General features: G+C 48.9%; 1 protein-coding gene across 11 annotated transcripts in view; it reads right to left on the minus strand.

Moving 5' to 3' along the window:
• The window catches only part of ZFAT (zinc finger and AT-hook domain containing), a 251,245-nt gene that overhangs the window by 88,434 nt on the left and 135,175 nt on the right, over positions 1-27,636 (minus strand). For all 11 annotated transcript variants that reach the window (XM_042973111.1, XM_042973108.1, XM_042973116.1 and 8 more), the window contains 2 exons: positions 16,601-16,739; positions 6,918-7,036 (listed from right to left, as the gene is read on the minus strand). In XM_042973111.1, coding sequence (XP_042829045.1) covers positions 6,918-7,036; positions 16,601-16,739 — 258 coding nt within the window. The remainder of the gene's footprint in view (positions 1-6,917; positions 7,037-16,600; positions 16,740-27,636) is intronic.

Below are 27,636 nucleotides of genomic sequence, written 5' to 3' on the forward strand. Positions count from 1 at the left end.
CAAGCCCCAGGGTAACGTACTGAGACCAAATCAATACGCACGAGGAGCCCCTGTGGCACCTCACGCACCTGGCGTCCCTGAGAAATCCGCTGCTCCGATAAAAACACACTTCCCAAAAAGGAAACTTCTCCTTGCAAATACCAAGATGATTTTATTATTTCATTTTATTTATTTTATTTTATTTAACGTTTATTTATTCTTGAGAGAGAGAGAGAGCGAGCAAGCAGCGGAGGAACAGGGAAGAGAGAACCCCAGAATCCGAAGCAGGCTCCAGGCTCTGAGCTGTCAGCACAGCGTCCAACGCAGGGCTCGAAATCATGAACCGTGAGCTCACCACCGTGAACAGAAGTCAGACGCTAAACCGTCTGAGCCACCCAGGTGACCCACCAAGACGCTGTGAAACCAGCTTTGGTGGAAAGCTTCCTGGTACACACTCTTGCCTTAGGGAACGGAGTGTGCTGTTCGTATTTAGAGATTAGACATGCGCGGAGAGTCTCGTACGTGCTCTTCTAATGGCCGTTGTCTCCTCCCACTGCTGTCAGTGCTGCCGGAACCTACCCGGGCCCGGGGCCTTGAGCCATCAGGCTGACGGAAGGAGGGCACAGCAGAGCTGCGGGTGGAAGGAAGCACCGTAACACGTGCTGGCACCCAGCGCTCAGGGAGCCTCGGCTATTCGGGCCACTCTCATTTTCATACGAAGGATACGATAAACAACAGACCACGGGAAATGTATCTGCAAAATCAGGAGTCGCGAGGGTGGGAGGGGCTGGAGTGACATTCACAGGTTACCTTGTGCCCCAAGGAGAGAAGAGGAGGAACAGAATTTCCACAAGAAATCTGCATCAATAATGCTCTCTTTCTGGAAGAGGTGGGGAGTGTGGGTGAGCTAGAAGGCAGGAAACACGAATGGCACCAAAAAAGAACAAAAGGGAGGACCTCGCACAAAATTTATAGGAGCCGAAGTTACCATGCTCTGTGAGCACTTCATGGTAACTGATCCAGCTCAGAATGCCAGGTGGTTATTCCTTTCCAGGCAAGGGGCCAAGTTCATGTCAGGGTTTCCAGCCTGACCTGTAGCAGACACCCAATAAATATGTGTTGAATGCACAGATGAACAAAATAAAAAAAGCCTACTTCCTTTAAGTACCGGTAAGCCACATGTTGCCTGACAATGGCTGGATGCAAGCAACATCTTAGCCGTGAAAAACAGGACCCACGCACGATGGCTTCTTTCTCATGGGGGGAGGGGGGTTCTGCGTCCTAACCACAAGTGGGGAGGACCCGACCAGTGGCATAGGCAGCTCGTCACCCCACAGGTAACCCAGCACCTGAGACCGGCTTCTTGGCTGCTCTTCTGTCTTGCTTCTGGAGTCGAGTACGTGGCTTTGTGCCAACGACCTGTGTCGGATTCGACGCTCTGCGTAATGTGTTGGCATCTGCAAGAAGTACGGCCTTCGGAGCAGAGGGCCATGACCACACGTACTTACAGAAGCACTAACTGACCAGGAGACATGGGTTTTAGGTCAAGAAATGGCATTCCGATCCCTATGAACAGAGAGCAAATCCTTGCAGTATGAACTTGAAACACCAGAGGACTATACGTTCTCCCCTCGATGAGGATGTGAGGTTGGCCACACATGCCACCACCCCCACCAATAACCACAGTAGCTGCCGAACCCTGGGGGCCTCCCAGGGACAAGATACGGACCTCAGCGTTTTGAATATCTTGTCTTTCAATCCTTTTGACCTGCTGAGTATTACCAGCCTCACTGCATGGATAAGGGCACTGAGGCCACTGAGATCAAGTAAATAACGGTTCACGGTCCAGCCATTTATTTATACGGGATGGCACCAGGGTTCAACATCAAGTCTGCCAGACTGCAGTGCACACACACCCTACGTGTTCTCACAGGAAATTTCAAACATACACAACAACAGAAAGGTATCCCTGGAACATGAAACTCTTTGAAGACATAAGCACAATGCCACTGGGACACTCCAACACCCAATGGTAAGTCCTTAACATGACCACACATCCAGGCCATGTCCTCACCTCCCCAGTCGCCACATTTCTTAAAACTTACTCTTCAAACCAAATGTGAGTTACTGAATCCGTGGATTAGAACTGACTGACACGTCTCCTAAGACTTCAATTTCTAGGTTCTCCCTCCGTTCCAACTGCCCCCCCCCCCCACCACCATTTATAGTTCTGCTGGGGGAAGCGGGCCATTTGTCTCCAGACTTTCCAGCGGTCTGGACTTCGCTGACCACACCACCATGGGATCCCTGAATGTGCTCTTCTGTCCGTGTCTCCTGCCCATTGGCAGATGTGGAAACTCAATCGGATACCGGTTCCCTTTGGGGCAGGAACGCTTCGAGGGTTGTGTTGTCTGCTTCCCGCAGGAGACACGTGATGCCTGGGTGTCTCTACTGCTTCTGTGATGTCAGTAGGCAGCGGTCGGCCACTTGCTGGATCCGTGACATCACGAGAGGATTGCAAAATGGTGATCTTGTCAATCTTCGTCTGTTAGCTGAAAAATTTATAAATAGGAGCTTCTCCTCATCAAATGTGTGGTTATGCTGAGGTATAGTTTGTTCAGAAAATGGTTAAAATAATTGGACTCTTGGCCTTTACTTACCAAAACAGAATTGATGCCCTAATATCCTACAAGGCGCCTGAGCGTCTGCCCCAGGATCAGTATAAACCCACGGACTGAGATACGCTGGATGTGCTTCGCTGTAGTTACTAAGTACTAGCAAAAGCTTCAGAGTAACAGTATCAACCCTCCCCCAACAACAAAATAATTGAAAAGAGTACGTGTTTCTGCAGCTCTTTTCGCCTTAGCTTATGCCCCACGAGGGAGGAGCAAACTCCTACCTTAAAAGACTGCTGAACAGTTCCTCTGTGTAGCTATGCCATCGTTTTCAGATACAGTTAGAAGCATTTATTTCCCTTTACTCTCAACGTTTAAGGTCTGCATTTTTTAAACGTTATTTTTTTTTAATATTATATAAAATACATCCACGGTTTCAGAATCCAATCTGCACAAGTGGATGTGCTAAGAGGAATCTGGCTGATTTCTTTATCCTCTCCATCTTGGTGTGTCCCTACCCTTCCACAAAAAAATCCCCCCATTTGACTCTTTTATTTTGAATTATTTTTGACTTCCAGAAGAGTTCCCATACACCTTTGCCCCAGCCTCCCCCCGCATTAACATCTGACACAACCACAGGGCAATTACCAAAGCCGACAAGTAACACTGGTATGGTAAATACTATGAACTGCAGACTTTAGGTAGTTTTTCTACAAGTTTGCTCCCTGGTGTCCCGGTTCTGTCCCAGGACCCAGTGCCGGGTCACGGTCTCCTCCGACTGGCGACAGCTCTCCCGTCTCCCCTTGTCTTTCGTGACCATACTTTGAGGAGTACTGGTCAGGCGTATGACCATACACATCAGCAACATCATTTGGATACATGACAGTTGCTCGTGATTGGATGGAGGCTGAGGCTTTTCTGAAGAATGCCGGGGGGTGGGTGGGTGGGGTCCTTCTCATCATCACATCCGGGGGCACACGAGGTCACCATGACCCCTGAGGATGCTAACTTCCGGGTGCGTGGTTAGCCCCGGGTCTGCCAGATGCCTCTACTGTACAGATACTACTTTTCCCTCTGTGATCTAGTAAATACTTGGGGGCAGAGATTCTGAGGCTATGTAGACACTCTGTTTTTCCTTAAATTGTGTCTACTAATTGTAGCATTCATGGATGGGTTTGCCTGCAGCAATGATTACTGCAGTGTTCTAAGGGGAATTCTATTTCCCTCATTCCTTCTACATGTATTGTTCAGAATTCTCCCGTGTGGAAGAAGTGCTCCTTCCCCACCATCCGTTTATATCAGTATGGACTCACAGATATTATCTTATCTGTTGGGTTGTAGTACAATGCTACCATTGTTTGCTTTGTTATTCAAGTTGTTCCCACTCTGGCCATTGGTGGTCTCTTGTCCTTTGACATGCCTCCACCTTTCTGGGGGGCTGGGAAAGATGCAAGATGCTACTTTCTAGGACCACAAAATACTCTAGGATCAGCTTACATATTTTCTGCCTCGGCCCTGGAATCAACCACTTTTCAAAGGACCCTGGTTCCTTTTATTGGAGATTCCTATTAGAAACCAAGATCTAGGTCCCCATGTGCTCACGGCCACGGGGTGCCACTGCTTCTGGGCTCTCTCAGCACAAAAGGCTTCTAAGGAGCACAGGTATGTAAACTAGCTGTGTGTGGGCACATGTCTGGAATCGGCTCTGAATCTATCTGTTGGTGTGTATACAAACACATGCAATCTATTCATTTATCTGGACCTACGATGTATAACAGGACTGCAATAAACAACCTTGTGCAGACAGACACCTTTTCTCTTTTTTGTCAGTATTACTTTCGGGTAGTTTTCTAGCAGTGGAATTGTTTAGTTAATGGATAAAGAAATGCACAAGTAATTTTACTAGATACTGCTAATTTCCCTCCGTAGAGGTAGTAATATTTTGCATTCCCACCAGCAATGAGTGAGAGTGCATTTTCCCCTCAGCCTCTCCAACAGACAGGATGTCAAATTCTGGATTCTAATAGGTAAGAAATTCTCTCTCCAGTTTTTTTTTTTAAGTTTTTAAAATTTATTTATTTTGAGAGAGAGAGCGTGAGAGAGCGAGCACAGGAGGAACAGAGAGGGAGGGAAAGAGAGAATATCCCAAGCAGGTTCCACGATGTCAGTACAGAGCCCGACGCAGAGCTCAAACCCACAAACTGTGAGATCATGACCTGAGCCGAAACCAAGAGTCAGACGCTTAACCGACTGAGCCGCCCAGGCGTCCCGTTCCAGTTTTAATTAACATGCCTTATGTGTGAGGTTGATCACATTTTCAGATATTGAAGGTCATCTGCATTTCTTTTTCTATGAACCTTTCTTATCTCTTGCCCATTTTCCTACTGGGTTGTTGATCACTATTTTTTAAAAAGATTTCATAATGTAAAAGCACTCGTCCTTTTTCTACGGTAGGATTGAAAATATTTTCTTTCGTTGTTATCTGTCGGTCTCTTTGCATTGTTCATGAGTTCTTTTCCATAAGTCTTTTTAAAATTTTTTCATGTGGCCAATTGTTCTTAATCTCTCCCTGTAGCGAATCTGGATTCTGAGGCATAGTTAGGAAAGCCCTCCACACCCTGAACTTACAAATGAATTCATTCACTCAGGTTCTTCTTCTGGTATTCCTAAAATATCACCGTCTTTTTTTTTTTTTTTTTAACGTTTATTTATTATTGAGAGACAGAGAGAGACAGAGCATGAGCAGGGGAGGGGCAGAGACAGAGGGAGACACAGAATCGGAAGCAGGCTCCAGGCTCCGAGCTGTCAGCACAGAGCCGGACATGGGGCTCGAACTCACAGACCGCGAGATCATACCTGAGCCGAAGTCGGATGCTTAACCGACTGAGCCATGCAGGCGCCCCAAAATCTCACTGTTTTTACATTTAAATCTCAGATCTTTTTGCTCTTGCCTCTCTCTACATGCAAGCTATTCATTATTTTATGTTTATGGTTCGATCTGATGCTTATTGTGTGCAGTAGTCTTTCATTCACTCTTTTGGATTTTCCAAAAACAGAATCCTGTCATCTTCAGATACAGATAACTTGATTTCTTCTCTTCCAATTCTTAATGTCACCATTTACTTTGTCTTGCCCAACACACTGGCTGATGCATCCCAACTGACGTTAAAGACTTGGTGACCTAAGTCCCAGAGCTTCTGGGACATCCTTGTCTTCTTCCTGATTCAACCAAGAAACCCTCCAGTGTTTCCTCACCAAGTAAGAAGACACCGGCTTTGGGACTGAGATGCACGTATAGACTGTTTTTGTCTTAAGGATGTACCCATCCAATTGTACTTTATTGACTATTTTTCATCAGCAGATGCTTGATTTTGTCAAGTGCCTTTTCTGAATATGTGAAGATAATCGTTTCATTTTTTTCACTACTTTTATGATGGATTATATTAAAAGATTCCCTACTATCGAACTATCCTTCCCTTGCATTCTAGAATGTTTCACACATTGTCATGACGTATGATCTTTTTTTCAAAGCCCTTACTCTTAACCCCTGGATACTCTGATGCTCCTCCAGAAAGTCCTTTGATAAGTGGTTCTCATGTGGGGGTGACTTTGACTTCCGGGGACATTGACAATGTCCATGACGTTTCTGGTTGTCAGAACGGGGGATGCCACTGACATCTGGTGTGTGGAGGTCCATGATGCCACCAAACATCCTGACACGCACAGAACAGTCTCTATACACAAATGATGATACTGTGGAAGATCATAATGTCAGCAGTGCTGAGATCGGGAAACCCCGCCTTAGGGAGAGACTGCAATAAGTCTGTGGTCGTGACACTTGGTACTTGAAAAGACAGCTACTGGCTTTGAGAACACAGATGTGTTTCCAGCCAGTGACTGGTTCTAACCCCGAGGGTAAGACAAAGATGGCGGGAGGGAGCACAGGCCTTCAGGAACAGGACAGTAGGGCCTAGATTCAGAAGATGGAGACCTTCCTGGTTCTCCTGGTGAGGACTCACAACATACTCCTTGCCTTGCGCTCTTTTTTCAGATGCAATAGTTGAAACTCTGGATTGGTGAGTCACAGAAGTGAAAGTGCCAATGACACCAACACAGACATTCACAAAATGGTCTAAACTCAACTCCGGGTACGAATTTACCTGCACAGCCCAGGTCTCACCCCTCAGGCAGGAGACGGGATTTGAAAAGACTTCCTAGCTTCCCGACCAGAAAACCCCATCCTCTGAGAAGGACCCACGCCTGCTCCATTCTGTCACGTGCATCTGGAAATGTCAAGATCAATACCGTACTTTCAAAAGTTACCTCCCACTTGGGATCTCCTTCGTTTTCCACCAACTTCAGGCCATGCTTGTTCTTCAAGTGTCTGTTGAACTCCCACTTGGTGCCATACACAAAGCTGCACACCGGGCACTTCAAACCACCTGAAGGCACAGAGGAAAAAGGAGCGTTTGCAGCACCTAAAAGGGCCCCAGTGCGCCTCCCTCCCGCCCCTCAACTCCAGGGAACACACTGTTTGTCTCCAGTACTTACGTCCAGTGCCAGTTCCCCTCCGTACTAGAACAGAACAGCGACAGCACAGAGGTTTTTCAGGGCAGACGTTTCTAAAGCTTAATGTACTTCTTTTCATTTTCCAACGAGCATTTGCAGAAAGTCTAATATATACGTCATATTTTCAGTGCCAGAGTAACAGAATTCCTGTGGCCAAGTGAGTAGGTGGCCTCAACCATTCTTTCATTTTTGTTTTCATTTGAAAATAACAAGTAAGTTAGAAAACAAAAAAAAACTGAAGGACAAGGCTGCTTTCCTCAACCGCCTGTGTCCCAAAACATGAACCAAGAGCCAGGCTCCTTCACACCAAAAGCTGAGCCATTTGCATAAATCCCCATTTGGATTTCCCAGTAAAGACCGAGTGAAACGTCGCTACAAAATCTTACACGTGTTGTGGGAGGCGTGGATGCTTTAAGAGCATGTACAGCTCTAGGTAAAAAGACAAACAACAGAAAAAAACCCTCAGAGTGACACAAAAGACTATCTTTCTAAAATTCTATCAAGAGTAGCAACTAAATTAGTGACAAAAATCACTTTTCACAGGCTGTGAATTCAGAAGCAAACTCTAGGGGCGCCTGGGTGGTTCAGTCACGTAAGCATCCGACTTCGGCTCAGCTCATGATCACACAGTTCGTGAGTCTAAGCCCCGCGTCGGGCTCTGCGCTGACAGCTCGGAGCCCGGAGCCCGCTTCGGATTCTGGGTCTCCCTCTCTCTCTACCCCTCCCCTGCTCACGCTCTGCCTCTCTGTCTCTCCCCAAAATAAACATTTTTTAGAAGTTTTAAAAAAAGAAAAAAGAAGCAAACTCTAGCCTCAGGAACTCTAGCCTCAGAGGGAGTTGTCCCGGCACCAGGTCTCCAAATCCACACAAACGATTAGCAGGATTAGCAGGCCAGAGTCAGGCTACCCACTGGCACCATCAGGCCAGCACCCCGAGCCAAGCCGGGGTGGCGTCGTGGGCACAGCTGGTCTTCCTGCAGCCACCGTTGGTCTACTCTCCACCCCGCACACAGAACGGGCTTTTGAATTTTTTTAATGTTTATTTATTTTTGAGAGAGAGAAAGTGAGAGAGCGCGGGGGAGGGGCAGAGAGAGAGGGAGACAGAGAACCCCAAGCAGGCCCTGTGCTGACAGCAGAGAGCCTGATGTGGGGCTCGAACCCACAAACTGTGAGATCATGACCTGAGCCGAAGCTGGGACGCTTAACTGACTGAGCCATCCAGGTGCCCACAGAATGGGCTTTTATTTTTTTTTAACGTTTATTTATTTTTGAGACAGAGAGAGACAGAGCATGAACAGGGGAGGGTCAGAGAGAGAGGGAGACACAGAATCTGAAACAGGCTCCAGGCTCTGAGCTGTCAGCACAGAGCCTGACGCGGGGCTCGAGCTCACGGACCGCGAGATCATGACCCGAGCCGAAGTCGGCTGCTTAACCGACTGAGCCACCCCGGCGCCCCCAGAATGGGCTTTTAAAAATAAACTAAATCACATCCCTCATAGGTATAGAACCTTCCATCAGACCCAGAATAAAATCCCAGCTCCAAGCGGTAGCCTGCATGACTTTACTGTCACCCCTGTGTGATCTTATTCCTGCCTTCTCTCTGGCCTTGTCTCTTCCCCACCCTTCCCGCAGTCTCTCCTTTCTCTGTCTCTGGCATTGACCAAGCTCATTCCCTTCTTGGCAAACCTGGTGTCATGGGGTCTACGGCCAATCCTTCTGCTGCCTCTGTCCCTGTCTCCGTCAGACTTGCTGTGCTCTCCTGCACCCGCCCCGGGTCTGAGATTTATTTCTTGCTCACTGGGGTACTGAGGAGGGAGAAGAGGAATTCTGTACTGATGACGAGGCTGTCTTGACAAATTGCATAATAACAAGCAAATCTCATGAAGACGTGGAACGTAATTTAAGCATCTCCCAGATGCAAGTATGATGTGCTTGATTTTCGGAATCAATTCCATGTCAGTGGTATCTGACAGTGCACTCTTCCGTAACTGGGGCTTCCTGTATATCACCTGAGGTGGTGCGTGATTCCCCACACAGTCATGAGCGGAAAAGGAAGCCAACCCAGATGGCCAACAGCGCGTCCCCTTGCGCCTTCAACTCACTGCTTTACAGCCTCGCCACGCTGGGAGGGCGCAGGAGAGCACAGCAGGCCCAACAGAGACAGGACAGAATCAGCAGAAAGACTGGCAACACCAAATTATAAACTTCCAGAACATTCTACAGAGGAGGCAGCTCAAACAGGTGCTTATATTTTCCAAAACTTACAGGTTGTGCACTCTTTTTTTAGGCCAAACGAAATGGGCTTATTCTTTCCTACCTAGCTGATAATTAACTTAGATTTTAGCTTCCTTTGTTATCACTTATTAATCATCTAAAATGATGTATTTTCCTAGGATCACCTTTTTTAAAGCTCTCCAAGGTGTGAGAACCTCTGCCTTTTTTCAGTTGGTTCAAGCGAGATAGGTCCTCCTATAGAGACTTAGCAAGAGGCAGCGAACAAAAGCGACCTAAATGGAATTAAAGACTCCTTCCGGGGTGCTCTTAAACGGAAACTAATTTCAGGAGAAAAAACATCCTTATATTATGTTTAAATTAAAATTAATATGCTAATGCCCCACAGTAATTAAAACCTCAACCTTTGCCACATTGCCTTTAATTAAAGAACAATACATTGGAAGCACGTGACCGAGACTAAATGCAGAATGTGAGCACTTAATTGGCAGCAAAGCCGAGAGAAATTAATTCCCAGTTCAATTCATTACATTCTTAGGCAATGCACAATAAAGGTCATGGGAGATGTGGCGAATTTACTTGTGGCCCTGGTGTATAAAGTGCACACCACAAGAACGGCCAACCCCAAAATTGCAGTTTCCTCAGAAGGCGTGAAGAACCAGGCAAGAGCACAGGACGTCAGGAACAATTTTAAAAATCGATCATGGCACCTTTGCTCTTTTTGGAATGCGATGTATTCTGGAAGAGTCTTAGGCATTAAAATATCTGCGCTCCTTTGTGGTGGGTGACCTTATTGAAAATTCAATTTCATTTCCAATAACATTACTCCCAGGGTGGTGCGGAACGGGAGGCTGGGCAGTCGGGTACCTGGAGCTGGCACTGACTCCCATGACCCAGGAGCCACTTCCTGAAACTCCCGGGCCTTTGTTTTCTCTAAGATGAAATGCTAAAGCTCGTAACTTTAACAAAGGCACTCCAGTAGACAGAATAATGGACGCCCGGAGGTATTCACATCCTGGAGGGAAGGGAATCCTTGTGCACTACTGGTGGGAATATAAACTCCGCCACGCTGGAAAGCAGTATGGAGGTTCCTCAAAAAGTTAAAAATACAACCACCCTATGATACAGCCATCCCGCTGCTGGGTTTGTATGGAAAGGTAATGAAAACAGAGTATCAGTGCAGTATCTGCAATCTCATGTTCACTGCAGCATTATTTAGAATAGCCAAGATATGACCACAACCTGTGCCCATCAACAGACACGTGGGTAAAGAAGATGTAGTGTATACACACACCCACACACACACACACACACACACACACACACACACACAGGAATATTAGTAAGCCATGAGAAGGAAGGAAACCCTGCCAGTTTTGACAACATGGATGGACCCTGAGGGCATTACGCTAAGTGAAATGAGTCAGACAGAGAAAGATAAATACTGTATAATTTCACTTATAGGGGGAATCAAAAACAAAAACCAAAAAAGTCAGACTCATAGAAACACACTAGAAAAGTGGTTGCCGGGAGCGGGGGACCACGGGAGACAGGGAGAGGCTGGTAAGAGAGTGCGCACTGGCAGTTATAAGGTGATTAAGGTCTGAGGGTCTGATGTGAAATGCGGTAACCACAGCTGATAACTGAAGTTTGCTAAGAGTAGAACTTACACATTCTCAACAAGAGCAAAAGGATTAGTGTGTGAGGTGATGAATGTGTCAGCCGACTGGATGATGAGAATCCTAAATATCTTACAGCTTTGTGAACAATACCTCAGTAAAGCTGGAAAAAAAAAAAAAAGCAGTGGGGACCTGTTTGTAAACTGGATTAGGCCCTAGGGGCACTGTGAGCCCACACTAAACAGGTGGGGGTCCTGGCCCCCAGGAGCTGACGGTCTGGAATGGAATGTGCCTGGATACACAACAAAGACAGGTGTGTGAGGTTTTCGTTACAATGAAAAATAACTAAACACAGAGAAAGAAAAAAGAAAGGTTCACATCCTGATCCCTGCAACATGGGAGGGTCACCTCGTGTGGCAAGAAGGGACTTTGAGGTCGTGATTCATCAAGGCTCCTGAGACAGGGAGATCAGCGTGGATTATTCAGGCGGGACTAATGTAATCACAAGGGTCCTCCTGTAGAAGAGGCACAAGGGAGGTCACAGAGAAGCCTCTACTGTCACTGGCGGCCGTGACAGTGGAAGAAGGAAGGGGCTGAGGCAAGGAATGTGAGCCGCCTCTAGAAGCTGGAACAGGCAAGAGAACAGGCTCTCCTCTGGAGACTCCAGAAGGAATACATACGTGTTAGCAAACTCGACCTGAGCCTGTGACACCTATCTTGGACTTCTAACCTTCAGAACCTTAAGATAATAAATCTGTGTTGCTTTAACCCACCAGCAAGTGTGTGGCCATTTGTCACAGCTGCGGTAAGAAACTGATACAAGCAGCTAGACAGTAACTGTGACAAATGAGCTTAATTATCAAAGGAAACTGGATACAGAGCAATGTGATGATACAATACTAGGAAGCAAAATGTGGACCCGGACTTTCTTAAAATCCCCACTTCTTGCTGTCTCTTAATCCAGTGCCTGTCCTGAGACCCGGCAGAGCCCCAGCCCAGAACGAGGAAACGCGCCCAGGACAGCAATCTAGTGGAAATCCTATGCAAGCATGACGTGGAGGCCCCTGGTCACACAGCATGCTGTCAGAACACTACCTGGATCTCTCTCAAACCCCAGATCAGCAGATCAGCAGCTAGACCTGGAGACAAAAAAACTCAGAAAGAGTAAACGGCAGCCTGTGTGTGCGAGACCCTCTGACACAGGATCATGTGACCACTATGGAATGCGAGCCAATCACTGTCCCAGAACAGGACCATATGCTTCCTCCTCCTCTTCCTCCTTAACAAGTGCAAATGTGAGACAAGCTTGGGGGGGCCAGCCGGGCCCTCGCCCACTTTGTGGCCTGGGCTGACCACTCTCCCACCCGTGTTTCCTGTCTTGAAAACAGGAATGACGATGCCGACCTCACAGGGCCTCTGAGAGAGAAAGGAATGCAGAGCAATAACACGGTGCAATGACATCACATCACTGGAAGCACCTGCCAGTCAGGTATGGAATCCGGGCCCTAATAAAAACAATTCTAAAATTAAAATGTCTCCAAATCAAATCAATGACTTTTGTGTAACCTGGTAGTTTCTGGATTTTCTTCTATGCTATTTGCCCTGGATTTGGTGTGAAAAGCCAAGGTATGGATATATATCCAAGGTGCGTATGCATATACTTTTACACTCTTCTATTAGGGTAGTTCAAAATCACGCCAAGAGTTTAGCAGGTGCCGCAAACGCAGCCTTCTCCTCGAGCCCTGCTCTTCCCGCTGCCCCTCGTCCCAATCCCCACCCCAGCCTCAATGACCCTCAAACAGTGGGGCCGGGGAGAAGGGTCAGCACCACAGAGAAGCAGCGAATTCTCCTGTAGCAGCACGGGTAACTGTTGGAAGGAACACGCCTTCTGTTACAGCCAGAACACGGGGCCTTGGAGGAGCTTTGCAGCCTTCGTCCGCAGCCCAGGCCACAACACGATAAAGGCCACCACATCCCAGGGTCCAGCACAATGTCAGGCACACTAGGAGCACAAGAGACAGACACATGGTGACCAAGGAACGTGGGAATAAACACGATAGCCAATCTGAACCATTTATCAAGCACTACGTGTCAGGCACCTCCTGGGACCTTAGAGAGTAAGATCTAATCTCTGCAACTGCTGTTGAGCAGAATCAGCACCTCGTCTTTGAAGACACGTAACACAACGTTCAGAGAAGTTAAGCGAGTCGTCCCAGCGCCACAGCGATCAGCCACCCCGGCTCCGGGCCCCAGACTCCCATGCCTGTGCTCATGCCAATAACCTGGAGTGACCTGGAGTGACCTGCAGGGCTGCTCTGAGGTCACTGGGAAGTAAGCAGCCTGCTAGTCCCACCTGTGTCCTGCGGTGAGCTCAGGACGGAGCTAACGGCCTGTGAAGTGAAGCCAGCCCCCAGCCCGAGACCTAGGGAAGCGGCCCCTGCGCTACTAACTCAGGCAGATTCCGAGAGGAAACAGGGCCGGGCCCGCTGCAGCCACACGACGTGAAAACGTGTGTTTGTGTGGGAAAATGCCTCACATCCGTATTAACGAACAAGCGATGGGCTAAGAAAATTAGCAAGAGATTGTCCAATCTGCCTTCGAAGTATCAGAAGGACACCAAATATAAGCAGGGAGTAGTAACACATCGACACGGCCTTCCGGGCAAGTCTCATTACCGAAACGCACCAGAGTTCTCAGGGGACTGTGGGTCCCAAAGGGGTGCCATCGTCACCCCTGTGCCCTGGGGACCAGTGGCGGGCGGGAGCCAGCTGCCACCAGCTCGCAAGCCGCTGTGCACATCTCTGTCCAGTTCAGGGACATCACACTGGTAGCTTCAAGTTGGCCACAGCACAACCATTTAGACTACAGAAGCTGGCAAACGCTGTAAACCAGCCTCCCTTCTCCCTGCCCCTGAGACAGCCCGTTGGTAAACATTTACAGAACACGACGGGTGGACGCCCGAGCAGCCACCGCTCCAGAGGCCTTCGGGAGCCCACTGAAAATCACCCCGACTCCACGGAGACCACCGGGGAACCTTCCCCCAGAAACCGGCAAGGAACAGAAATGTCTGACCTGGAAACATCTCTGCCTTTTAGGCCTTCCTCCCTACCTCCTGCACAGTGCCACGCGTGGACATCCTTCCCAAATCCCTGAGCATCGTGGGTAAGAGAACCTTTGCCCACAGCTGATGGCTTTGCCTGTGTCACAGCGTGGCACTGCTTACGCTGGGCTGATGGACAAGGAGTCCCTTCCCCTGTGGGGAAGCCGTAACACCACTCTGAGAAGGGTACATTTTGTTCACAGCTTGTTGTCACGTTACTCTAACACATATTTCTCTATACCAAAACAAGAAGTTAGTAAGTCCCATGAAGATATTTTTTGATGAGGGACTAGAAGAGAAAAACAAAACCAAGTGTGGGGGGTGGGGAGAGGTTGGGGAGAATTCTGTGAAATTAATCAAAAGAAGATGAAAATTTCCAGTGGTACCCAAGCACCCAGCGTTCCGAACACAGCAACTGTGTGCATCCCACACAGTTGTCCCTCCGTTTTCCTGCCTGCTCTCAGACAGAGGAACAGTGGGAGCATCGTGCTCTTAAAGTTCCTAAGCTGTGTTCATACTCAACCAGCTATCTCATTTCAGAGACTATTCTCCCGCCAAAATACAATGGTGTAATGTCTCTTATGAGCCAAGAGAGGCATCTAGTTGTTTCCTTCCTCAGTTTGTCCCTTGAAGGGGGCACTGGAAATGTGTGTGTGTGTGTGTGTGTGTGTACATATGTACGTGTGTATATATATATATATACACATATATACACACGTACACATATATACATATATGTATACACATGTATATGTGTATATGAAGACACCAAAAATGCCCCTGCGAAGAAAAAATTAAAACCCGGCAGACTCTGTCAGAGAATGCCAATGGATGACAGAGCGTCTTAGAAAGGTAACTGAAAACGTAGGGCAGGAAACAGTTCGGCACCGGCACATTCTCCGCAAGGCGATGATGAAAGTTTGGAAGCAGAGAGCAGTGATAGTGTCATCAATCAGAGCCCCACGCCTGTCCCAACAGCCGCAGTAAAGGTCTATTTCCTGCCAATCCAACCCAACAGCGCGAAGGATAATAAAAGGAATGTCTAGCCTGCTTCTCCAGCAATCTGCTGTGACTCTAAGGCAATCGGTTCTCTCCTCTGTGATTCCTGGACCGGGGCAGGAGGGGCGGGGTGGGGGGCGGGGGGCATCAAAAATGATGCAATGGCTCTAGAGCTCTAGAGGGCGTAGATGTTTTCAGGAAAAAGGAAACAAGTACGAAAATGTATTGCGTGCCACTCAGGTGCTCGCTCAGGTAACCCCATCCGCCACCAGGAGAGAAGGCTGCTATCGACTCCATTCTCAGGTGAAGGGCCTGAGCTGGAGAGGCTGGTTAACGTGCCCCGATGGCACCACTCAAGGAGCAGAGCACAGACTCGAGCCAGGGCCCCTGCACCCCCCACGGCGCCATCCCGGTCTTCAGCTCCACGAAACGGTCATTAAAACACGAGGCACACACTCCCCGTTACCCCTGATGGATGGCTCTAAAATTATCCTGAGTTTTTATGCCGTTATCTACCTCCATACATCAGCCCTGTCACTGAAAGTGCTGAAGGATTCGGTCAATTCATTTGTTTTATATGAAGATTCATTCAAGGCAATCCCAGCGAGCGGGGACTTCGCGCCGCACCGGAAACCTCGGAGCGCCCGCACCTGCAGCCCGGAGCGCCAGCCCGCATCTCTGTTTACTGGGGGCAGGTTTCTAAAACGGTCTCTGGCTTCAAAGAGTCACAGGACTCAGGAAGTAGTAAAAACTGATGGACTGTGTGCGGCAATCATTTTTTGAGTTGAATTACTGAGGCACGGATATAAATACAGCAGCACTTCTCTGTATGGCAACAGCTCATGAGCTCAACCTTCTCAAGTGGGAATATGCGATCATTTACTGAAAAAAGCAGCAAAAAAAAAAAAAAAAAAAAAAAAAAAAAAAAACAAACCCTCTCAGGCTTTTCAAGAATATGAGAGGTTTGCATCCATTCTGTTCAGTTTAAATGCTCTAAATGGTTTATCCTTTTCAGGATGAATAAGCAATCTGAGCACTCAATAAATATTTCTGGATAATCTAAAGAAGCTCACCTACAAATATGCTTGCCACGGCATGATTCATAATTGCAAAAGAGGAATCTGGAAACCCTACCATGTCCAACAGGAGCAGGGCGAAACAAAATGGGCCACCTGATGCTGGACCACAAACAGCCCTTGGAAGTTATACTGAGGGAAACAGAATGTGCACGTGAGCGGGAACTTTCATGCAGGAGGAAGGTACATGGACCAAGAACAGAAGGCAGCCAGCGCCGGCAAGTGAACGTTGTGGGGAGGGTGGTAAATTAGGATTCTTCATCCTGGATTTCCACGGAGGCAGCAAGTAACGCCGGGACATACCAACGGGGGACGTGGAGCACAGTCATGACGACGGGGAACTAACAAATGCTCAGGGGTCGGGGCTGAGCTGTAAGACGTCCCAGCTCCTCTCAAGGGGCACACTGCCTACCTTGCTGGACGAGTGCGTCGGCCGCCAGCTCCCCGGTGCCCACGTTGGCGTATTCCTCGTTGGGGTGCTTCCTGTTGTAGTGCCGTTTCAGGGAGCCGGATATGTTACAGGAGTAATGGCAATGGGCACAGCGGAAGGGCTGTAGGGACAAGGACTGAAGGTGAGCCCCAGGGGAGGTCGAGCCCCAAGCGGAAGGGGCGCAACTTGCCCCAATGTCCTCCTCCACCGACCCCCCACCCCGGGGTGTCTGACACCTCCAAAGCCTGATGAGCAGGCTGCCCCCTAGGATGCGCTCCAGGGAAAAACGCAACGTCGGGATGCTGAGTCCTGCCTCGGCGGGGACCAAGCAAGTCATTGCACAAGGTGTCCCCTGGGTAGGAAGGGTCTGTGCTCAATGTGGTTGCTTTCATTTCTCATTTTGTCCACTTCTTGTCCAAGAAGAAAATAACATAAGAGGAACACAGCAATCTATCATTTTCCTTTTTTTTTCTTTTTTTAAAGTGAATGTCTTCCGGGGCACCTGGGTGGCTCACTGGGTTGAGCATCTGACTCTTGATTTTGGTTCAGGTCATGATCTCACGGTTGTAAGATCGAGGCTTGTGTCGGGCTCTGTGTGCGGAGCCTGAAGTCTGCCTGCGATTCTCTTTCTCCCTCTCTGCCCCTCCCCTGTCTGTGCTTTCTCTCTCTCTCTCATAAATAAACATTTATTTTTTTTAATTTTTTTAAATGTTTGTTTATTTTTGAGAGAGAGAGAGAGAATACGAGGATGGGAGGGGCCGAGAGACAGAGACACAGAATCCGAAGCAGGCTCCAGGCTCTGAGCTGTCAGCACAGAGCCTGACGCGGGGCTCGAACTCACGAGCCGTGAGATCATGACCTGAGCTGAGGTCGGACGCTTAACCGACTGAGCCACCCAGGCGCCCCAAAATAAACAAACATTTAAAAAATAAAATAAAACAAAATAAAGTGAATGTCTTTCAAAGTAGCTCCCCTCACAATTAATTCCCTGATGTACCTGCTTCTCCAAGTCACTTTCTCCACAGGACTCACCTGCAAGCATGTGCACAGACACAGGCATCAACCCACAGCTGCCCCCATGAGGGAAATCCACCTGGTAAATGTATTTCCAGCCCCCACCTGGGCAGGATGAGGCACTTTCAAGATAAGGACACAAGGGGTCATGCGGCCTGGCTCCCACCTTGCATACTGCTTTGAGGGGTCCAGAATGAGCGGTGAGGAGGAAAGGGGTGCCTGCTCAAGCCCCTTAGGGAACCCAGTGAGGCCATGCCATCGGCTGAGTGAAGGATGGACGTCTGGATCACTGCTCCATCCCCCGCCCTGACGCACAGGCAAGACAGTATCAGTATCCCTCTGAACCGTGAGCCCTACAACTGTCCAGCAGAATGCCACGTGAATCCCCAATGTGCCTTCAGGGCCCATCTGGGAACACAAGCAGCTCGCTGGCCTGGCAGAAACAGGAGAGAGAGAGCAGCCCATGGTGGTAGGAGCTCTGGGAACAGTCCTGGGGATCCGGATGGGACAACGGGAAATGCCGGCTTTCTCTGAGCTCTGTCCAGGGCCTGTCTGCTCTCCTGCGGTAGACCCAGTGATCGGTCTGACAGCGTGATATATATCCTGTTGCGATCGCGCCCAAACCACAAACAGGGATGTCCAACTGTCTTCCGGGTTATCTCTACGGGGATGCTCTGCAGGCACCTCAGAATAAACGCACACAATTTCAGACTCTTCTTTCTGCAAAATCAGCTCATCACCCAAAGGCAAACCCCTGAGTGTCACCCTAGACTTTTTCTTTTCTCTTACTATTCGCCTAATTACTGAGTCTTGTCCAGGCTTCCTCGGAAACCTCTCCAGAATTTGCTCCTGCTCCTTTCTGTCCCAGCAGCACATAGGAAGGGGCCATCCCGGCCTATGAAACAAATGCTGTTACTCCCAGGAGGGCCATTCTTGGAGAGGAAGACCCACGGACGTCAATCCAGTGAGAAAACCTAAAACGTTCCCTCCACCCTACGCAAGGCCACTCTGTGGTCATAGGATGCTCTGGGCCACACTGCATGTGCTACATTCAGTCCCTTGTGCAAGAAAACCCCGTGGCTTGGCCCACAAGGATTTATTAAACAAAAGGACCCAGAACAAAGGCAAAAATTAGCCAGGCTCTCTCATCCGTCTACTGAGCAGAGAACAAGCAATCTAAAATGCCACTGTGTCATTATTTGCAGGTTTAAAATAGAAGCTAAAACATTTTCAAATGCTTTCATCTCCTAAATATGCAAACGTTATAAAATTACTTTTGGAACACTAGCACTTATATAGAAATCAGAAAGAACAATCGAAAAATACTCTATTACCAGGGCTGAGTGGTCAGTGGGCATAAAAGGCAGGAAGAGGCAACTACAGAAATGGTCCTGTGGACCTAACTCCATGCCCTAGAGCCAATTTCGCCCTTTGTGGGGCCAAGCAGGTTAACTTCCCCGTGAGAGTTTCAACTTGTATTCCCATGCCCACTCGACAGAACTGTGAATGAGGAGAAAAACTGCCAAGACGTGAACAGACAGGCCAAAAAATGTACAGATAGGCCCACCTGTGACTGACTGACCATCAATTTCTACCCAAAATCTTCAATTCTTAAAGCTGAAAGAGACGCTTTCAGAGGCTAACCAACCTTCACTCCACGAGGGCACGTTCTCCTGTGGCCTCTGGCAGGCCGTGATCGTAGCCACTGCAAGATGCGGGGAGGTGAGAAGCCGCTCAGCTGCTCGACGGCACCAGGGGTTTAGAAAGATCTGTCCCCCTGCGGCCTCTTACCCTCAGTGCCCTTCCACTGTGTCAGGCCCCCCGCAACCTCTCAGTGACATCAATCACCAGTGAACCTCCGTTCGGCATCTTCTCCCTACAACTGCGGTCACTGGGCCGCATCTGGGCCCTTCCAACAAAGCAAGTTCAGACCTATGAGGAGGTGCTGCCGCTTGTCAGCAGGGCGTTCTGCTGGGGCTGTCGCAGGGCTGGGGACAAAGGCGGAGGAGAGGGCACGTGACATCTCTACGTCCACGGCCAGACACCAAGTCTGACTGCATTACTAATATTCCAAGTCTTGAGGTTTCAGTGGTGAAGCATGTACTCACTGACCACCTTCGGGGAGCAGGTGGAACTGTGCTCCACCCTGAGCATCCAGTGATGGACACAGAGATCTGTGATCCTCTGAATCCACATGAGTTCGGAGACATAGATGTCAATGCAGAGATCCGATGCTATCTGGGCAAGAAAATCAGAAAACTCGGGGTCTAAGTCGGACGTTGGTAGTTGGCAAGGGACAGTAGATCTTCAAAGGGAAGTTCTTTATCGAGAGCTTTCGGGCCCAAAGACGCCCCAAAGTCAGGAGGAACATAGAAGCAGCTACAGCAGCAGAGTTCGTGTAAAACAAAACATCCACGTTCTTACTGTGGCCAGAAACTAAACTGAATCACCAGCGAGGCATTCCTGCTATTCAGGGTTACATTGGAGTTATTAAGAAACGCAATCAAGCATAATAATTATTACAGTTTTACCTACCACAGGCCAGGTAGTTCTCAGTGTTTTGCAGGGATTAATTCCTAGAAGTCTCAGAACCACCTAATATGCTAGGTACAATTATTATCCCCATCTTACAGATAAGGAAACTGCAGTCCAGTTACGGAATCCACCAAAAGTGTCACACGTTCCCAGCCTGACCAGTTGGTCTGCACTGGATTTGGGGATCCAGGCCCCGCCAGCAACGAAGAGATGACTTGACTTCCCATTTGCCATTATTTCCTGAACAACCAGGTCCCCTGGGAGCTCCATCAGGGCAGGCATGGATCTCCCGGACATAAAAAAGCCCAGACCTAACCAACAACTCCTAAAAACGAGGAGCACCCAGTGGGCTGGGAGAACTGTAGGCAGTTCCTGGAGCACCATAATGGGGGAGGGACTGCTGGGGGCTGAGAAGACGGCAGGAGACAGTCGCCAGACCACAGGGGGACATGCCAGCAACGTGGCTTCAGGAACACATGTCTCCACCAGGTTTCTTCACACCTAGAATTAACCATTCTGGAAACTGGTGGAAGGTGGATTTGAAAGGAACAAGACTGGAGGCAGGGAACACGTGTCCAGTTGTGGCCAGAGGTGCACACAAGAGACACAGATACATCTATAATACACACATATGGATTATAGATTATGTGTCTTTACACAGGTATGTATGTATATTACAGATAAATGATACAGATATTTGCATAAGCCCTAAAATGAGAGCATGGCACAAGGAAGTGGAAAGTGAAGAGAGGCTTTAAGAGAGATGGGGGAGGTAAAACCAGCCAGACCCAGTGACTCGGAAGCAGTGTGAAAAAATGAAGGTGGGCCCCCAGGATGACCCCAAGTCTCCAGCAAGGAAGACACAAGAGGAAGGCATTGCACCTGCTGTGGAGGGAGTTCTACAGATGAGGAGAAAGAGGGGTGTGAGTACAGGACTCTGGATACCCAAGAGGGCATTTCCAGAAAGAGGTCGGAGAATGAGTCCTAACTCAGAGGAGAGTTCTGGGCTGTAGACACAGATCTGAGCACAGGCGAGTAGCAGAGGCCCACAGATGGAATTCGCCCATCACGAGAGGGTGTGTGAGGTGAAGAGGGCAGCAGCATGAGGGCGGCATCTGGAACAGGAGAGACAGACCAGAGGATGAGCTCACGAAGAAGGATGAGAAAGAGTGACAGCAGAGGAACCAGGCGTGGGTGGAGTCACAGGGTCTATGGAACAGTGCCCTTCACGGAAGCAGGGATGGCAGGGACAACACACTAAGAAACCCGGTAAGGTAAGGCCTAACGGGTGTCCACGGGACCTGGCCATGGCCCCGGTGGCTGCACTAAGAAGAATTCCAGTAACATGGCCAGTCAAGGAGAGAGGGCGAAGGGCAGAAGCTGGGTTTGGGGTCATGTTTCAATGATGTTTTAAAAGTCTTTCTCAAAGGGTGCACCAAAGATCAGCTATCTGAGTTGAAAGACAAAGGGCGGTTGACTTTGTGGAGGCTGAAATCGATGTTCTCAGACTTACATCAGGGAAGTAGGTAAAAGACACTTTTTCACAACTGGAGGATTTATGGTTCTGGTTCCTCAAACAGGCAGGGACAGGAAATCCCATCTCACTTGTGAAACTGGGCTCGGAGAAACCGATTAGAAGGCATCTACCTGCATGCAAGCGAGGCCAATCCAACTTCCCGTCAACACCAAGAGGAATGTTTTAAAACAGATGAGAAGCTGGCGATGAGGCGATGTCCCAGGTGGTAACACTGGTAACCAGCTGCAAAGCCCAGGATAGCTTTCGGGTGGAGTAGAGGGTGCCCTGCTGGCCCGGCAGGCAGGAAGGCCCTCGCCACGCGAGCTCCCGCTGTGGTCTGGGTAACCAAGGACGGCAGATGGCCGTGCAGCTATGTCAAAAGGCTCAGGGATGGAGATGTGAGCCTGGCCCTTGAGTTGGACCCACCCCTCTCTGGAGAGGATGGAAAAAGATAATGACCTGGGAGAAGGTTCTGGATAACTACTGGGGTGAAACCTACAACCACAAGTGAAGACTTTATAACCTTAATTTAAAAAACCAGCTAAGGTAGAGATAGAGACAAAGACGAGGTAAAGAAGGAGACAAACCACAAGTCTAACTGATACCCAAGTGACTTTGGATTCCAACTGCAGGAAGAGATAGTACGACTGTTACAACCCTAATATATGGACTGGTTGGTACAAGGCAGTTTCGACAATGCTTGATGGAGACCAGGCTATCTGAACGTGGACACCTTTGTGGCGCAAAGGCCCTCGTAATGACCCAATAGCATTTTACATCAAGCGTAGGTCGAAGCGTGGAGTCAGAAAGCATGAACGAGCCAGGAGCTAAGGGATTGAGGTTCAGGTGCTGGGCACACCACTGATCGGCTGGGATACCCCAGCTAAGACATCATCTGTGAAATGGAAAAAAAAAAAAAAACTTTCCCTACTTACCTGACAGGGTTTTTTTTTTTTTTTCCCAACGTTTTTTTTTATTTTTTTATTTATTTTTGGGACAGAGAGAGACAGAGCATGAACGGGGGAGGGGCAGAGAGAGAGAGGGAGACACAGAATCGGAAACAGGCTCCAGGCTCCGAGCCATCAGCCCAGAGCCTGACGCGGGACTCGAACTCACGGACCGCGAGATCGTGACCTGGCTGAAGTCGGACGCTTAACCGACTGCGCCACCCAGGCGCCCCTTACCTGACAGGGTTTAAATGATGTGTCAAGAAAGAGTATGAGTCTGCTTTGAGAAATAAGGCACATCAGGCCTCATGACTGTTACACTTAATTAATTAGTACGTTCACATTTGTTACTATCATCCTCTGAAGCACCTCCTGGTGGGGGTCACCCCTCTTTCCCTCCTTCCCTCCTACAGAAGCCTCCTCCTTGGTGCAGCCTGTGACCCTCCCAAGGTGCCTGGTCATAGAGGGGATGCATCCAGGAGAGCCCGGGGCTCGAGGCTGGCCCCCCACCATAAGGGTTTTGTGAATGTTAACTATTATTATCTCTAAGATCATTTTCAGAGTCAAATGTTACAGCGTAAAATAACAGAAATAAATCAGAAAACTGACCATAAAAAATAAACACTAGCAACAAGAAAAAACAACCTCCCAGGACTTACAAAGAACAATTAAGTTTTAGTTACACAGGCAAAGAAGAAATGCTGAAGAGAGTTGCATTTCTGTCTTTTGAGGCCAGGTTACGTGGGGCAAGTGCACTACACTCCCATTGCTTCCCTTCTGGGGGACCGCCCAGCCAGGGACACCAGGTCGACAGCAGGCCAAGGGAAGCTCCGTGAAAGTAGCAGTGGGGCCCCAGAATGCAGCCATGGCCAAACTGCAGAGGGAGGAAGACATGGCTTCGGAAAATGTTCTGAGCACGAGGAGGGTAAGGCGGTAGGAGGCGCTCCTGACGTTGGCCCTCAGCCAAGAGCTGAAACAACCACTGTCTCTAAACGCCAACCAAGGCTGAGCAAGTACCAGTCGCCAACAAAAGCTGTGGCTAGGACAGCCGTGTCCACCTCCTCACTACACAAGGGCCACCATCAACTAGCCATGTGGCCTCAGGCATAGACCTGAACTTCCGGCGTCTTGGTTTACTCCTCAGAAATTGGGACTGGGAAGACACTGACAGCACAGAATTACTGGGTGGGACCAAAGAAGTTATACAGATGAAAGGGTGAGTAAATGTTCAAAATATCTGCTCCATCATCACCATCACCATCATCATCACCATAAACATCATCATCACCATCACCATAAACATCATCATCACCATCACCATAAACATCACCATCACCATCACCATAAACATCATCATCACCATCACCATAAACATCATCATCACCATCACCATCACCATCACCATTGCCATCACCATCACCATTGCCATCACCATCATCATCACCATTGCCATCACCATCATCATAAACATCATCATCACCATCACCATCATCATCACCATCACCATCACCACCATAAACATCACCATCACCATCAACATCATCATCACCATAAACATCATCATCACCATCACCATCACCATAAACATCACCATCACCATCGCCATCGCCATCACCATCACCATAAACATCACCATCACCATCACCATAAACATCACCATCACCATCACCATAAACATCATCACCATCAACATCATCATCACCATCACCATCAATGTCATCATCCCCATCACCATCATCATCACCATCACCATAAACATCATCATCACCATCACCATAAACATCATTATCACCATCACCATCACCATAAACATCACCATCGCCATCACCATCATCATCACCATCACCATAAACATCATCATCACCATCACCATAAACATCATTATCACCATCACCATCACCATAAACATCACCATCGCCATCACCATCATCGCCATCACCATCATCACCATAAACATCATCATCGCCATCACCATCATCATCACCATCACCACCATCACCACCATAAACATCACCATCGCCATCACCATAAATATCATCGCCATCACCACCGCCATTGCCACCATGCAGAGATGCTATAGTATCAGAGCTCCACTGTGTGGTCTTCTCCCACCCAACATCCTCTCAGAAAAGATCCACAGAAGGGTAGGCTAACCCACCTGCACCCCAGGCTCTCCCAGGTGTGTGCCCCTTTGAAGGTCTATGCAACCTGAGGTCAAAGAGGTCATGGTCAGATGTCACTGTTCCTGTGAGGCCTCCTCTCTCTGTTCCCCCGGCGCCCCTTACAGCTTTGAGCTGGTTTGCTTCTTACGGGACTGATTACCTTCTAATAGAAGACAGGATTTACTTACTTATTCTGCTAATTGTCTATTCCCTCCATGAGAATATAAACCCCAGGAGGGCAGAATTCTTTTGTTGCTTTTTGGTCTGTTTTGATCATTGTTACTACAGCACCTAGAACGGTGCCCGCAAGCAGTAAGCTCAGTACTAATTAAATTTAGCTGACCTGGGAACACTCCCTCTAGACCAGCTCTTTATGTTGAAGGCTCCCAAGTCTAGATTCCTGTAGACCTGAGGGAAACAGGAAGGAAATACCAAGGGGCGAGCAGCAGACACTACTAGGCTATGGAGACTTCATAAATTTCGATGTTTTCTAGGATTTCTAGAATAGAATGCATGTTTTAAGTAATTACAGACATGTAAATGGGAAGTTAAATAGATGAAAAAAAAACAACTGGCCCAGTCCCTGAACTTGACTTTGACCCAAGACTCAGTGAGTGTCGATGGCTCAAGGCCTAAGTCTGGGGACCTTGTTTCCTGCCAAATCCCACGAGATGGGAAGTGACAGCTTCTTCCAACTGGATTTTACTTCTGGAAAGCAATAATCACGACTGATGCTTCCCCACCATGTGCTTTGGAGAGCTCTGGGGCCCAGGACCTTTCTCACCACCACCTTTGAGTGGCAGGGCTTTCTGGAGCCAGACACACCTGCGCTCAGTCGGGGTTCCGCTGCCGAACATTTGGGTACCTTGGGCACGCTTCTTCATTTTCTCGCAAGGAGGAGTGATCACGTGAAAAGATTAGCCTGCGTGGAGATGCTCATTGAATTGTTATCATCGACTGTTCTGACACAGAAACTCTGGGCACACCGCATCATTCAAAGGAAAGGTAAGAGTGGTGTTCCTTTTTGCACGTGGGATTTTAGAATCTCCATGTTTGCCTTTGGAACAACGGAAGACCGGAGCGAGGAGGCGCACCAGAATGCACTGGCGATGAAGACTGTGACCCCTGGGTCTCTACCATACGCCTCACAACCGCCTTGGGAAGACACGTCGATTCTCTCCTTACAGCTGGGGACGCAAAGGCCCTGGGAGGGTAAGCCGTTTGCTCCCCGGCAAAAACCAGGGTGTGAGCTAAGGTCGGTCTGACTCCAAAGCCCAGGTGCCCGCCACTCTCCTCAGCACAGCTGGTGCCCTGCCCACCGCAGGCCTGCAGCAAACAAACACCACTTCTGGGCAGTCTCCCTGCTGACGGACTGGATGGACGGTTTCTGCAACTTTTCCTCTGAGATTTTCAGTTTGGCAAAGGACTTTGGTTCCGCTCACAGGATCAACAAGGTGATGCTGTTTTCAGGGTAGGATTTGCAGCACACGAAGTTCTGGTAGCACAAACCACTCACCTTGTCTTGCCCTGGCCTCCCATCGGTCCTGCCTCAGGGCCCTGGCTCTGCACAGCCTGCCGTGTGGACAGCCCGCGGGACTGCCCGTTAGCAGCTACCTCCAAAACTACAGGGTAGACCCAGTTGAGAGCCACCGTGCCTGTATTTCCACAGACTTCTAAAACGCACACCAGATACCCACACTCCCTCTGAACGGAATCTCCACTGAGAGATTTCTTGAACATAATACAATAATGAAGCAAGGCTTTCTGTGCCCTACATAAGAAAACAATACATTTACAGATATTAAATCTGCTCTTTGCTAAAAGAACAACTCCTGACGGGCTGCACGGAGCATCCCCGTCGTACAGGGCCTGACTCACAGCAGCGGGCCTACAGCCTCGGGCGAATGTGAAAAATCCTCTGTCCTTGGGACCATGCTGGGCTTCCCCAGGACTGAGCATCTCAGTGCTAAAGCATGTACACGTGTTGTGCCCCTTCTTGGATTCACTGGCCCTCACTACACTGAGAGAAGGGGAGCCCCGTGGGCTGGAGGCCAGGCAGTGAACTCAGGACAGAGTGAAGACCCGAGCTGGGCCGGCCCAGCAACGGAAGAGCCGTTAAACCCCGTGTCTCCGTGGCTACGAGCCTTCAAAGGAGCTCAGAGTTCCACCTCCACCTTGCTGTCTTCCATGATGCAGCTATTACACCGAAGTTCCACAGCATTTGTTATTTGCTCACTGGTTCACTCAACAGATATTTGTTAAGGGCTGCCTACGTGCTGAGAACAGAACAAAAACTAAAACACGGGGCCTCCCGGGGCTCGCATTCTAGCATCACAAACAAGTCACACGTGACCTGCCAGATCAAGCATCACGGAGGGAAGCAAAGCAGGTGAACCCAGCCTGGGAGGAGGTGAGAGAGTCGCACGGCCTTCTGGGAGAAGAGCGGTGGGAAGACGAGGAGCAGGTGTGAAGCCGGGCGAGGCGACGGGGTGCAGGGCAAGGTGTGCAAGGCAAGGTGTGCAGCAGAGAGAGGTGGGGAGCGTGTGGGGGGATGGGGCGGGTAGGGAGGCGCACGGAGCCCTCTGGAAGATCTGAGCTCCACCTCGCAGTGGGCTCAGAAGCCGCAGGAGTGGCAGGGACTGGCCGGGGACATCGTGGCTTTATTTTTTTTACTTCTGGAGTCTCTGATAACCAGTATTTACCAAGTTGTTCCATAAAACCCAAATGCTGGGAGGTACAATGGGGATAGAAAAAAAGAGAAGGGGGTTCTGTGGTCAAATAAGTTTTGTTTTTTAAGTTATTTATTTATTTTGAGAGAGAGAGAAAGAGAGAGCGCAAGCAGGG

Source organism: Panthera tigris, chromosome F2 (assembly GCF_018350195.1).
Source record: "Panthera tigris isolate Pti1 chromosome F2, P.tigris_Pti1_mat1.1, whole genome shotgun sequence".
NCBI lineage: Eukaryota > Metazoa > Chordata > Mammalia > Carnivora > Felidae > Panthera > Panthera tigris.